The 15658-nt window shown below is 35.9% G+C and overlaps 1 protein-coding gene across 2 annotated transcripts in view; it reads left to right on the top strand.

Annotated features, from left to right (window-relative positions):
- Positions 1-15658, top strand: part of UNC13B (unc-13 homolog B) — a 208162-nt gene that overhangs the window by 91737 nt on the left and 100767 nt on the right. Inside the window, exons 8-9 of one of the 2 annotated variants that reach the window (XM_054584693.1) lie at positions 5443-5478; positions 9480-9720. In XM_054584693.1, the coding sequence (XP_054440668.1) occupies positions 5443-5478; positions 9480-9720 (277 nt within the window). The remainder of the gene's footprint in view (positions 1-5442; positions 5479-9479; positions 9721-15658) is intronic. The other variant, XM_054584694.1, reaches the window with a different exon arrangement.

Raw genomic sequence — 15658 nt, 5'->3', positions numbered from 1 at the left:
TCTAGCTTGTTTCACTCACCATAATGCATTTGAGATTCGCCTGTGTGTGTGTTAGTAGTTCATTCCCTTTTATACCTGAGTAGTATTTACTGTATGGATCTACAAACAGTTTGTTTTATCTATTCATTAGTTGAAGAATACTTATGTTTTCAGTTTTTTTAATATTGATAATATCATTATATTAAACATTTAAGACTATATAGTAATACACATATAAAAAAAGTTAAAGGACAAGGAATAGAAAACGAAAGTATTTGCAACACATCTAAAACATGGTTAATTTTTTTTTTTAGGAAAAAAAGTTCTACAAACCTCTAATCAATAAATGGATAAAAAATACCAAAAAGTCATTTAAAGCTTTTAAAAAAATATAATAGAAATAGGCAAGAAATATACTAAAACAGGTTTAGTTTCAACAAATAGTAAAGGAACAATTAAAATAACATCATTTTCACAATCAGATTAATGAGTATTAAAAATATTGGTAATATCAAATATTGGCAGCTCTGAAAGGAACTGGGTATTCATAGAAACTTTTTCTTCATCTTAAAAAGGTCCCTTTAGCATATTTTGCAGTGCTGGTTTGGTGGAATATATTCTTCTAGCCTTCTTTTGCCTGGGAAACTCCTTATTTCACCTTCCATTTTATTCAAGAACCTTGCTGGGTAGAGCAGCCTTGGTTGCAGGCCTTTGTTTTTCATGACTTGGAATATTTCTTGCCACTCCCTTCTGGCTTGCAGTGTTTCTGTTGAGAAGTCTACTGCTAGCTGTATCGGGGCTCCCTTATATGTTACTACCTCTTTCTGCCTTGCTGCCTTTAGGATTCTCTGTTTGTCTTTGATATTTGCCATTTTATTTTATTTTATTTTTTTCTTTCTTTCTTTATTTTTAAATACATTTGTCTCTGCCTCCCCCCCACCACTTTCCCTCCCTCAGCTCTTCCCCTTTGGTTACCATTTTAATGATGGTGTGTCTTGGAGTGGGCCTCATGGGGTTCCTTTTGAATGGGACCCTCTGTGCTTCCTGGACTTGGATGACTTTTTCTCTCCTCCAATTAGGGAAGTTTTCCATCATGACTTTTTCAAACAAGTTCTCTATCCCTTCCTCCTCCTCTTCTCCTGGTATCCCTGTTACACGGATGTTATTACATTTCAGGTTGTCCTACATTTCCCTAAATGCCTCTTCATTCTTTTTGAGTCTTTTTTCATTTTCTTGCTCTTTCTAGGACCTTTTTTCTACCTTTTCCTCCAGCTCGCTGATTTGGTCCTCAGCCTCATCTAGCCTGCTTTGGATTCCTTCTACTGTGTTCTTCAATTCATAAATTGTATTCTTCATTTCCTCTTGTCTCTTATTGGTAGTTTCTATGTCCTTTTCCATGTTGATACAGTTTGCAGTAAGTTCCTCGTAGTTTCCCTGTAGTTTTTGGTAATTCTCTCTGAGCTCCCTGAGCTCATTGCACTTCCTTAGAACTGTTGTTTGGAATTCAGTATCTGATAGTTTACTTGCCTCTATTTCATTAAGTTGTCTTTGTGGAGATTCCTCCTTTCCCTTTGAGTGGGGCTTATTTCTTTGTTTTCCCATTATTTGTGAGACTCTTCTCTTTTGCTTCGGCTTCTTGAATTGATTTGTCTTCATTTCCTGACTTTGTGGTGTGAACTTCTATGGTTTGAGACCATGGTTTTTACTTTCTGGATCTGCCTCTGATGATGTCAGATGTTGACCCTGTCTCACCTTAGGCAGTATGTTTGAGATTTCCAGTGATCTACTGTCTGTGGCTGTCTCCTTGAGCTGTAAATCTCATGTTTTCAGTTTTTTTGGGTTTTTTTTTATTTATTTTTTCAAATATATTTGTCTCTGCCTACCCCCCACCACTTTCCCTTGCCCCCTCCTTTCTTCCCTCCCTCAGCTCTTCCCCTTTGGTTTTGTCCATGAGTCCTTGCTATATGTTCCTTGACTTTCCCCTTCCCTTCCTTTTCCCCACCCCCTCTCCCTCCTTCCGTCTTGTCTCTGTTGATTTCTTTTCCTTTCAGTGTTGCTGGTCTTATTTTCCTTGCATCTTTGTATTGTTGGTTAGGTTCCACTTATAGGTGAGATCATATGGTATTTGTCTTTTGCTCCCTGGCTTATTTTGCTTAGCATAATGCTCTCCAGTTCCATCCATGCTGTTGCGAAGTTTAGTAGTTCTTTTTTTCTTTCTGCTGCGTAGTATTCCATTGTGTATATGTACCATAATTTTTTGATCCACTCATCTACTGATGGGCATTTAGGTTGCTTCCAACACTTGGCTATTGTAAGTTGGGCTGCTATGAACATGGGGGTGCATAGGTTCTTTTGTATTGGCGTTTTGGTATTCTCTTGTTTTCAGTTTTTTGTGAACATGAATTAAGCATCTTAAACATTCATTATAGGGTTTTGGGTGAACATGTTTTTATTTCTCTTGTGTAAATGTATAAAAGGGGGATTGCTAGGTTGTATGGTGTGTGTATAACTTTATAAGAAATGCCCACATTTTTTTCCTAAGTGACCTAAACTTTGTGTTCTTACCAGCAATGTCTGAGAGTTCCAGTTGCTCCTCAGCCTCACCAATACTCTATATTGTCATTTTTTTATTTCTATTTCTGTCTGCTTTATAAATGTGTCTGTACCTTAACTTCTACCCTGCTTCCCTTTTTATGGCCTTTCCCCCTTTATCCTGCATTCTCTGCCTCATTATTTTTATTTATATACATTTTAATTTTTACACATTTAAAAATATATTTGTTGACCTACTTTGTGCTAGGTAGTCTTTAGGCACTGAGAATACAGCAAGGAACAAATCCCTCTCCTTGTGGGAGATTGTATTCTGAAAACTTCCAAATCTTATGCTCCACATCTTTTTTCTCAGCTTCACACCCATATAGTCAGCTGCTACCAGACATATTCTTTTGAGATGTCTCATAAATACCTCAAAGTCAGTATATCTCATAATGAATTCATCCTCTCCTCCAACCTGCCCCTCCTTTCTATTTCTCTTCTTAATGAATGATATTATATCTACCCTTTAGCTCAAGTTAAGAAATTTGGCCATATTATATAGTCTTTCTTTTCACTTCCCACATTCAATTACTTATTAAACCCTATTGATTTTACCTTAAAAGTACCTCATGAATGTATCCACTTCGCTCCCTCTGCTCCTTCCTTAGTTCAAGCCATCATCAGTCAGTGCAAAAGCCTCCTTACCAGCTTCCCTGACACCAGTCTCTAGGCCCCCTACCCTACCAACTCTTGATCACACTGTACCACAATCCTTCTGAAATGACAAATCTGATCCTGTCTCTCTCCTTCTTAAAAGCTGTGGTAGCTCTGTATTACCCTCCAGATAATTCCAAATACCTAAGATTACTAAATTGCTAAACATTACTTAGACCCGCTTTGATCTGGTTCTTTTATAACCCTGAAGCCTCTCATTCAGATATGCTAGAATTATTTTCAATTCCCTGAACATGCCTTTGCGTGTATAATTTCATTTCTCTGCAACATTCCCCCCCACCCACTTTCTTGGTACTTGTGCCTAGCAAAACCTAACTGTCTTCATTAATTGTTTTACTGGCTAATGAAATGTTTTAGTGCATTTTTGGTATGGAGAAGGAAACTTTCTTCATTAACCTGGTATTATTTCTCTTACAGTGTTAAATGACTGAGGGAAGAATAGGGAACTGATTGATCAGAGAGCATAACTATTGTTATTTTTGTGTTTTAGGGATGAACCCCATAGATTGGGATCAGATTGTTTGTCTGATTTATTCATGCTATAAACGTTTATTGAACACTTACTGTGTATAAGAAACTGCTATGCAGAGCTGTGGGACATTCAGAAATGAGGCAGTGTCATGAGGAGAGGTTTCTTTGTTCCCAGAGTTTCACTGAGAAACAGCATTGTCACTTGCCTGGAGCAATCTAGGTTGAAAGACATAATCTGAAGTTCTATGTGGTTATTTTTCAGTTTTCTTTTAAAAAGAAATGAAGTAATTATCCTTAGTTGCTATAGCAACTGTGCCATGGCCTGCGAGAATTTTCTGCTAAACCTCCTCTCCGTCCATGGTTAGAAACTTAAATAAATTATTAAAATTAAAAAATGGCACAGCAAACTGATGTATCCTTTCTGAGAAAAAGACATAGGTTGTAGGGAGAAGATAAATACATAGGAAGAAAACTGACTTCTCAGTGTATAGTTAAATTAAACAGCCTGTGACTAGTAGTTCCATATCCCCAGCATTGAAAGTTAGCTCAGGTAATGAAGCCAGCCTGTGTTGGCATCATTTGATGCTTTCAGAATTTCAAGTCTTCAGGAAAGCTTTGTAGGGAACCACATCCTCAGAATTCTGAAGGCTTTCTAACACAGACATTGGCCACCTCTCAGGGGACATTAGGGCTATCAGAGTGTGCTAATCCTCCTACCTCCTATTTTTTGGGAACCTATAAGGCAAGCAAAAGTCTGACAACATGACAAACCTAATTTTCTTTTATAATCCTTATAGTAAACAGTGAGATTCATGCTATTATTATTCTCATATTAGACATAGGAAACATCTCTCTACCTTTTTCAAGATTATATATCTAGTACATGGCATGGCCAGAAGAACTTAGCTTTGACTTCAATACTCAGTTGAAGACAAACTTTTCATTGTTTCTTAGGATAAAGTCCTAGTTTTTAGTGATTTCTTTGCCATTTTTGTTGCCCCAAATTCAGTTTGAGTATAGGATAGGATTTAAGTTTAATTATTTTATTGAATTTTTTATTTTGAAAAATGAGTAGAAAATGTTTTCTTCCATCATTCAAACTTTCTGTGTTTTAACAGATTTTATTAAAAACTTATAGGTAATTGAGAAAAAAATGGCCATCTCTGCACACCCAACAGCTACAGCGTTTTATCATATATTAGAAAATGAGAAAGTAATACCATTCATTGGCCTTATAACTTTCAGCAGAGAGCAGCAAAATTGGCCATCATTGCTTCCAGAGAAGGGAATCACATCTCCCACTGTATCAGTGCTGATTTTCTCATGGGCATACTGTGGTAGGCTCAGGTTTAATAAACAGAGAGACAAGGAAGGGTTTCACGGAGGCAGGCTGAATTTTTCTCATCTTGAGTAAAGAAAGGTATATCAGCTTCCAAATGATGTTCTTAGGCAAGGAGATTTAAAGGAGTATGGAAGGAGTAGTATTCTGTTATTCTCAATATGATGACTAGCACAGCCCAAGGGTACTTTGTATGTAGATTTGTATTATGCTTGGTAGATGGCAGATGCTCTCTGCATGTTATGTAAAATGAATGGAATACAAGTAGGATAGGATCAAATAAGATATAGTATATAATAACTGGTGGAATGGGAAATTGTCTTTGAATTCTTCCTAAAATTGTCTCTGTCTCTCTTCTTTGCTACCACTTGTGGTGTTCTTAGGTCACTGGACCTATTTGGGCTGGGGAGAGCACCAGAGTACGTAAGAATTTAAATTCCTTATAATTTTCTTGATCTTACCCTTTAACATACTCTCTCTGAACTATGAAGCTGGATATTCATGCATATAAGCACATGTAATTTCATTCCTTGCCCCTCCCTTCTTTAAATCTCAGGAGACAGTTATCTGCAGTGAAATGTTATATCCTTTCAGGCTGGTTTCTTGAAGACTATGTATATGATATTAATACATTTCAATCCAAAGTCCCAGTTATAATCCTGGTAAGATCCCCTGATTTTTCTTCCCCAGAGACAAGTAGTACCATCAGCCCCCAGTGCAGGGAAACCCTTTCCTTTGGTTTCTTGGCTAAGGAGTGCAGTAACTAAAAGGAGAAGGTTTATTCTGGTAAAGGTCATTGGTTTTGTGAGGTGAACAGGAGGCTGAGGACATGGTTTGACTTTCCTTAAAGCAGGCGAGGTAGGCTGGAGGCAAACTTTGGTCAAGAGTTTGGAGAGTGGGTAGCCAGTTCTTTCCAGCAAGATAGGTAGCCCTAGGCTGACATTACTGACTGTGTTACCCTGCTGGCAAAGGAGTTTGGTTGAGTCTCATTGATTAGGTGTCCAGTAGGAGCGAAGAGAGGCCAAGTTTTGTCCTGTCACTGAAATTTCTCATGGAGTGTGTATTTTCTGTGATTTGAATCCTGAATATTTTCACTAGGGAACTGCTCAAAGACAGCCTAAGAGGTCTCAGATAACAAGATTTTAACCAGCTGTCAAAGGAAAGAGGAGTATGGGGAGAACTGGATGAAAGAAGGTGAAGAGATTAGCCAAAGGACATATATGTATAACCTGTAGACACAGACTACAGTGTGGTGATGGCCAGAGGGAGGGGACTGCAAGGGTGGGCAAAGTGGGGAGGAATGAGGACATTTGTAATAATGTAAACAATAAAAATAAAGTTAAAAAAATCAAAGGAAATTAAAAGAAAAAAGAAAAAAAGAAAAAGAAAAAATAACTAAGCCCTAAGAAAGAGTTTGAATTCTTTTTCCTTTTTTCTCTGACTGGTAAAATTCTGTCTGTACTCTGGATTTAAAGTTAGGGACTCAATACAGGAGTACCACACGTGGGAGGGTCTCCTTGTTCAGTATCATTCAATAGAGAGTAGGCACTGAAAATGAAAATGAAAATTGAGTACCTGTGCCTGTGGCCCAGATTTTCCCCGGATTAAATTCTATCCCCAGTTTACTTTTACAGGTTTATTTTTTATCATTTCCTTTCATATTCTTTTTTTCTCTTTCTCTCTCATCTCATTTCACTTCCGTATATTTCCTTTTTCCTGTTCCTTCCTGCTTTTCATATTCTCTTTTCTTCTGCTCCCAAACTTTTCTTTCCATAGACACTTTGTTTCTTAATATTTGTACTTTATTTCTTTAGTTTAGAAATACTGTCAGACTTTAGGAAAGTTTTAGAATATTCCTCCCCTTAGCCTAGCAAAATTAAAAAGCAAAGCATTATTTAGAAGTAATATGTCCGATGCAATGATAAACGAAGGGCCCATCCACTCAGTTTCTGGCTCTGGATCATGGAGTCCTACATTCCTACCTCTGGCTGAGCTATGAGCTATGGCCTCATAATCAATAGGATTGTCTATCACTGCTCCCTCTTTGGAGTCTCAGTCTCGGTTTTATAGATTTTGGACTAATACCTTTGCTGCCAGATTTTAAGTAGTCTTTTTGCTTTGTCTCCTTTGCTGCATCTCCCACCTTATCTGTATGCATGAATAATCTAGTACTGACTTTGTCCACACTTACTGCTTCTGTGGGTTCAGGGAGAATTAAATCTGAAAGGCATACTGGTCATCCCTTGATCCTGTAGTCTTTGGAACAACAAGTGCATCAAGGATTAAAATCAATGCCTCCAAAGTCTTTTTCCTAATGTGTGATCAGAACGCTTTGTAAGAAGAATGCTTGATATCCACTATTTTTGACTAATCTTATTCCTGCCCATTTTGAAGGTTAGCCACTGATTTTTCCCCTGGGGTTCTGATCACTATCCTCTTCTTTTATGTTCACATGTTGCCTTAAACTCAAATGGGAAAAGCTTACCCCTACCTTCTGCTGTATCCACAAGTGTTATCTAGAATCCAATGTTCAAATTTTCTTCCTTGCTTGTAAAACCCATATGTTTGTGCTCCCTGTCTCTTTTAGTGGAATTATCTACTAGGTTGTATAAAGCCAAAAGGTTATTTTCTTGTTACCTCCTTTATGTCCCCACGTTTTATCATTACTGTCTGGATCCCCTCCCCCACCCTCACCCAGTTCATTAACTTTTTTGCTTTTCCACGGAATGGATGCAGGTCTTTATCTCCTTCACAAGAAATTGTAGGAGCCTAATCTTACGGTTTTCAAAAGGCTTCCATTTCCCACACTATTACTAAGGTGGTTTTTTTTTTTAATTGCTAATTTGAGGAGCCCTTCATTTGCTAAATGTATGTCCATTTTGGGATGGTACATGTTCCTTTTCGTCACTGTGAGCCAAATGGGAACTTGGCAAGAAAGGAAATATGGGAATTTGTTAATTAGACACATATTGGGGAAGGGTTCAAAAATGGCTTCCCTGTAAAATAATCTATTGGGTTGACCAAAAATTTTGTTTAATTTTTTCCTTATGATGGCTCTAGTATTGCTTAGTTGTCTTTAACTTCATTCAAAAACAATTTTGTTAGCTTCTTTTGTGACAACTGTCATATCAGTGTGCTTTTTAAAAAAAAAGTATCAAAATTGGTGAATTTTTGTGCAGCCATTTTAATATTGAAGGTGTAAGAAGATACATAACATTTTAGGCATATTATGCTTTATTATTTCAAGGAAGTTAAAAATGCATTTAAAATACAAAAGAAAAAGATTTGCATACTGTATGGAGAAGGTGCTGTGACTGATTAAATGTGTTAGAAGTAGTTTGTGAAGTTTCTTTGTACTATTGACATTTTGGCCAAATAATTCTTTGCTGTGCAGCTGTCTTATGCACTGGAAAATGTTTAGCAGCATCCCTGGCCTCTCCCAACTAGAAGCCAATAGTGGGAGATAGCCAACATACTCAAAATACCCAAATCAATACATTATTGGTGAAAGTGAAAAGTGTGTCTTTTATTTTACGGAAAAAACTCAACAGACATTTTGGCCAAACGAATGTAAAGCACAACAGTGTTGCACATTTTTACTTTTGCTTGGAGCAGGTTGTATAACTGTGTTCATTTAGTTCATCATTTAATACTGGCCAGAAAAACAAAAATAATTCTATGAAGTTGTAGTCACTTCTGTTAGATAAACTTGGCTGCATTGTCAGCAAGATTGCATTGGCAGTGGATATGTTTTCCCTTTCTCCTTTAGCCCGTGCTTTTGATAGGAATTCTGAACCCACGGTTACAGTGCTTGACAGGAATTATTAGAAAAACCCAATGCTGCAGCAAGACAGTAAGACTGCTATTCTTCTCAGCTGCATCTGGAGCTTTTGGCTGACTTTTAAGTCTTGGCTTTGACTTTCTTGGTTTCCTGGACTAGCTTCTGATGTTGGACCTGTTTGTTTGGTTCAGCCATGTATTTTAAAGTCTGAAAAGACCAAGCCAATTTTAAACAAAATTTTCTTTTTTTTAAGATATGGAAAAGCTATTTTTTTCCTTTTGCCCCCCTTCAATGATAATAGAGGCCAGAATCTACTTTTGACATTTAAAAGCATGTTTTAGTTACAGTTATGACAGCTAGAGAAGTAGAATTCCAAATAATTCTGCATTGTGAAAATGCAACTTGGAACTCCTTCAAGAATCAGCACTAAAATTAAACCAAGTGTTCTATCTCTTTTGATAAGGAGAAGGACTTGTGAGCATTGAGACAGTCCTGCACTTGGCTTTGAGGTCACTGGAATCATGTGCAGCTCAGCTTGTTCTTATTCTCAAGGCTTGTGGTTACCCAAGTTAGGAGCAGGAAAGTTCTGAAGAACCAAAAAAAACTGGTGTGCTTTAATTGACTCTGCTTGTTCCACAGCCTTTGAAGACCCTGATAGTGCTGTGGATGACCGAGACAGTGATTACCGCAGCGAGACCAGCAACAGCATCCCAGCACCTTATCATTCCACTTCCCAGCTCAATGCTTCTGTGCACCAGTTTCCTGTGCCTGTGCGATTGCCACAGCAGCTGCTACTTCAGGGCAGTTGCCGTGACTCTTGCAATGACTCTATGCAAAGTTATGATTATGACCTTGATTACCCAGAACGGCGGGCTCTCAGGTGGGTATTGGGAACAAAGCACTTTCTTTTCCTAGTATGCAGATCCCAGGATACAGCTGACATCACGGATTTGGGTACTTTAATCTGAAGTGGTAGTGGAAATATAGCAGTAGGATGGGCCAAGCTACAGCCTTTTTATGTAGATCCTCAGTCCTTTTTGTTTTTCTCTTCCACACATTTACATTATATATTTCTATCAGTAATATTTTCCTTTCTGATTAATGATTTTCAATTAGTGAGAATGTGCCCACTGGGGGTGGATGGCTGAAAAAAGCTTACTCATGTCTCTGCCCAGCCCAGAGATTTTGATTCACCCTTCACCAAGATTAAAAAAAGAAAATGACAGACGTTAAATGTTTGGATAACCCTTCCTACCTAAATATTTCCTTGGGAACTTCAAAAGAAAACTAATATGGATCTCTCCATAGCAGGTTCATACTTTTGCTGGAATTTAAAAAAAATTATTTTATTTCTTAAATATATAAAACATTTACATGGTTAAAAAAATGTTAAGGTGCAATACAGCATACAGCAAAGATTCTCCCACCCACACCTTTTGTCCTCCTTTACCCCGTCCCCTTCCTTTCTCCTACCTCTCTTGCCACCCTTGTTTATTTCTTATGTATCCTTCCATAGACTGTTCTCATATATTTATAAATATAAACACAAATACATAAATATATGCTCCCCCTATTCCCCAACTTTAAAAAAAATCGAACTTATAATTTAGAGAACTAATACAGTGAACCACCCATATTCATGTTGCCTAGATTCACTAGTTATGTTAACATTTTCTCACATTTACTTTATCTCATTTTTTCTATTATATGTTAATAAACACATACCTTATTTTCCTGAGCCATTTGAAAGTAAGTTGCAGATATCATGTTAATTACTTCACCAGGATATAACTCCTAAGAAAAGGACTTTCTCTTACATAGCCTCAATACTATGATCCTACTCAAGAATTAATAATACAATGATATTATTTAATAATATAGACCATATTTTAATTTCTTCAACTGTCCCCGTAATCTGTGTGCGTGTGTGTGTGTGTGTGTGTGTGTGTGTGTATTCCTTTTTGATCCAGGATTTAGTCGATGATTATGGTGCATTACATTTGATATTTCTGTTTCTGTAGTCTTCTGTAATCTAACAAAATGTCCTTTTCTTTTTTGGTCTTTTAAGACACTATTTTTTGAAGAGTTCAGGCCAGTTGTTTTGAGAATGCCTCTTAATTTTGTTTTGTTCATTTATTTCTTCATGTTTAGAATCAGATTAAACATTTTTGGTAAATTAGATGATGTTTCCTTCATATAAGATTACTTTGTCTCATTGTTTATGTTTAGTGTGGTCTCTTGGTTAAGAAATCTATATATAGTAGATTTTTCCAATGTAATTTACCCTTTCCACTTTGTAATTAAGGAATTTTGGGTGATACCTGAGACTGTGTAAATATTCTGCTTCCCAAACAACCTTTAACTCATTGACTTTAGCATCCACTGATGATCCTTGCCCAAATCAGTTATTTCATTGGTTGGAGTTCAGTTTTTAAACAACCATTTCCAATTTAGCTCATACTTTTGGTTGCTGAAATTCACCATAGCATAGGATGATCTCATTTTTTTTTTACCTACCTTACCAACTTGGTGAATACTTATGGTCAGCCTCTGATGATGGTCTACCTGCTAGACATTTTATCTCAGTTTACTATCATTACTAAGTGTCTTTTCAATGAATTTTTTTCAGAGATCAGCCATCAGGTAGAATTCTCACTCTTTATAATCTGATTCTAAAAAGAAGCATGCCAGGAACCCTACCAAAGTTGGTCCTTACTCCTTGCTGGTTAATCAATTAAATATTTGCATAGTTATTTATTTGATTTTAGTTATGTATATTGTCCTACTGTAAGAAACAAACAGAAAAAAAATTTTGGCCCTCTTTCCCCTCTGTATTTGCAAGCATTAAGTTCAGGCCAGTAGTAATGGCACATCGACCTAAGGGACCACATACTCTGTTGCACAACTGCAGTTTACTTAATCATTACCCTATTATCATTTCATTTATTTCCTGGGCTACTGCCATAAATTTCACTTATGGGGGCATTAGTGGTGTACTTTAAGTGGCAAATTTGTTTCCTAAAATTTTTCTTTAATTGATCTCATATAGATTTTATTTTATTATATCATTATATGAAATAAGGTTAAAAAGTAAATACTTTATCATCCCTAGTAAAGGAAAAGTTAATATGATTTTTAAGTAAACTTTTATTTTAGACATTTTTAACTTAAAATGTTTGAAGTTATTTCTCCTTTAAAAAGTTTTGAAGAAATTGTATCACTAGCATTGATTTTTAAGCTTTTTCATTACTATAAATACTAAGTTCCTGGAAATAGTCTAAGTTCTTAAGTTTTTTAAGAAGAACATTTAAAAACCTGAGGGAACAAATGTGTTTGCAGTACCTTTCAGTAAATTAGAAGTGTAAAAATAAACAGCTTCATTCACTATAGCCATGGCTATCTATTGATTTTAAGTTGTAACTACAAAGACTTCTTCCAGACTGGAATTAGTTTAGTTTGAGTTTTTGAGGATACTGAAGATTAATGAAACTTCATGGTAAAAAAAATATGTAAAGTTGATTTTCTCACTCTATCAATGGGCTTTTGCCTAATGAGTCCAGAATAATGGGAAATGTATTTAAGTTATGTAAAAATACAGAATTTGAGGTTTGACAGTAAAATTGGACTTTGTTATATAATCTATAGCAAAAGTGTTTCTAGTGTTAAAAAGATGTCAAAGACTATCTGTCTTACTCTGCAAGATTTTTAATGACTAAGTTACCACTTTGATTCTGTTTCTGTTTCCTAAATAAATATAATTGGATGTTAGATCTATAAAAGAAAACACTGAGCTGACAGCTCCCAGTCTTTGGGCCTTCTCTACACCCCCACCTCACTACATGGGAAACAGGCAGTCTCTGACCTCACTGAAAGAATTCACTTCTGCTGTTGTAGTCAGTGTAGAGAAAGATATTTATTTCACTGTAATCCTCAATGCATATAGCCTTAGATTTTACAAACAACAAATTATAACACTTTAATTAATTTGCTCTTTTGGGTACTGTAACAAGGTGTGACTTACGATAATCAAAGATTATTTTTATTATGTATATATTTTTCCTTTCTAAAAGAAATATGTCTGATCATATTCTTGGCTTACTGCCTCAGCTAGAACTTTCTTTTTTCTTTCTTTATTTCTTCTTTTTTTTTTTTTTAGAAATAAATGATAAAGATTTATTCAAATGTCTTAAGGTTCACAGATGAGAAACATTTCATTGCCTCTAGGCAATACCCAGAATGTTTTGAAGATGAAAGAAAAGCTAAGAGTTCTTATAATAAAAAAATACATCCTTGAGAAAAATCAGTCCTGCAGTTTTAACCTTTGAATTGGTCCAAGATAGTCATCCTCTGGATCACTGGAGTGGACTGGATCATGGATGTCAGGCGGTCTGGATATGTGAACATTGTTTCCTTAGTCCTTCAGGGGGTAATCATCAGCTAGAACTTTCAGCAGGTTAACAACCTGTCTTCTCTTCAGACCCAAATTCATCAACAAATTTAGATTTCTTGAAATCCTTTGATAAATTTTCATGGAATACTGAACAGTTCTAAATTTTGGCATCATAGGTACATTCTGTATATCAGTGATTTTCAACTGGTGTGCTACAAGAATTTTTTAAAACATGCAATATCTGACTATTTAGTCAGGTGCATGGACCTCTTTTTCCTTAGACTAGTCAAATAAAAAAATGACAACAGCCAACACAATAATAGCCATCTTGTGCAAATGAATCAAAGTTATACCTAATTTTTTGTCAGATCAGCAAAAAAAATATTTTTTGATGTGCTGTAGAATTTTAGTAATTAATTTATGTGTGCCATGAAGTGTAAAAAGGTTGAAAATTGCTACTATTTATTGATAAGACATGTTCATTTTGTTTGTTTTTTTCTTAGAAAATAAAGGACCTAAAAGCTTATAGTAGCAAGTGAAGTAGTTTAAAGTTATTGTTATCGCTGTTCTTTCTTTGATGTGGAAAATACTCTTTAACTACATTGCTGTAATATTGATTTAAGATCATGTGGATTTCCTTTTATTTTTTTCAGTCTGAATGGCTTTTATCAAATTGACAATTTTACTAATTGTAGTTTTCTCATTGAATGTGCACTAAATCTTACTTGTTTCTTTTCCCTGTTTTCCTTTTTTCTTTGCCTTCATATTTTTCCCTTTATATCAGACAAGGCTTACAGGCTAAAACTGACAGAATTAGGGTTATTTCTGCTTTCTCTGATGTTGACCATGAAGAGCAAGAAGGTATATATGAGCAGATAGAGGTAAAAAAATCACAAGAGCTTCTAAAAAACAGTAACATAAACAAAGAAGAAGCAGAAGTAAAAGAAATGAGAACTCTTTCAAAAACTGATAAATATTATAGCCAACAAGTACAACGAAAGTACAAGAATTGGAAAAAGATACCCTATCAGAGCCAAGATACAGAATTCTCTCCTGGTTTTAATGTTTGCTACAGATATCCTCAGAAATATGATACAATTGATAGAAGAAGGAAAAAGAAACCCTTGCACAATCATTTAGAATACAGAGAAAGAAAACAATATAATGATAGATTAGAAACTAACTTCAAAAATACATATCCTTACAGTGAAAATTGTAACTTTTGCCACACTGAGAAGAAGAAACAAAATTACCCAGTTTTCCATTCCTATAAAAATGAATTTATGATTAATAGTGGCATGTGGACCACTAAGATGGAAAGTCAATATTATGATCTTCCTGGATGTTTTAAGGATTGTGAAAAGTTATCTGGCTTAAACCAGCATGTCGCTGATTTCATTCCATTGGATATTCTTGAAGATTCCACTAGCAGTACTTCTGATGAACTTCTGGATTCTCCCACTTCTGGTAAGCAGGAAGGTTTACTGTCACCAACATGCCATCCACCTAGTGTCCATCATATTGGAAGCTTTCCTGATGAATATTATGTAGCAAATTCAGCATTCCCATTACAAGGTGTGAATTTCTATGCAAACACACTTGGAGATCTGTCTGGATTCCCCATGGAAGAGATGACTCCTTCTATTGAGGAACCCAAGGACAGCTATATTGATACAATAGATGAACTTCAGGATTTTGTAGAAACAGTCTCAGAATATTTAGCAGAGAAGGAAGAAGAGATTAATAAATTTGGTTCCCTTTCAAAAATTAAAAAAATACCTATACATAATAGTACTGTTGATGATGCAGAACAGAAAAAGCCTGGGGATCAAATACCACTTATGACCATTGTCAAGAAAGACAAGGACAAGGCTATTGGTTTCCCTGAGTTGAGTGGAGTGAAATGTGCTGTTGGTTCTTTGTTCAGTTCACTCACAGGAAAGGTGGGCTCAGGCACAAAGCATCTAACAATCTCTATGGAAAAGTTGGTTTCTTTAGTTCCAGAGAAAACAGAAACTCTTAATCAAATAGAGACAATTAATTTGGAATCTAGACCCAGAGCCAAGTCAGTATCAGAGAAGGATCTTTCCATGCAGTCTCCATTATCTTCTCAAAATATTGACAATAAGGATTTTGATAGGCACAACAAAACCTTTGAAAAGGAGCACACAAACAGTAAAACTGGAAGTTTAAGCTTTCAGGACACAACAGAAACTCTTGGAAGGGACTCTGCTCCACAGAGTCAGAGTTCATTTATTAAGTCTGTTTTCAGCATGCTAACTCCATTAAAGACCTTTTTGGAAAAGGATGAAACAAAAAAAGATGATGACAAGAACAAACCAAAAAGAAAGGAAAGCATTGTTGGGTGTGTTTCAGAGTCAAGTCAAAGGGAAGACACCCTTGGCAATGATAGTAGCGTTGTTGCTTT

This window comes from Pteronotus mesoamericanus, unplaced genomic scaffold, assembly GCF_021234165.1.
Source record: "Pteronotus mesoamericanus isolate MK-2021 breed Mesoamerican mustached bat unplaced genomic scaffold, CSHL_Meso_final contig_78, whole genome shotgun sequence".
NCBI classification, from domain to species: Eukaryota; Metazoa; Chordata; class Mammalia; order Chiroptera; family Mormoopidae; genus Pteronotus; species Pteronotus mesoamericanus.
This window is presented reverse-complemented; position numbering and strand designations above follow the sequence as displayed.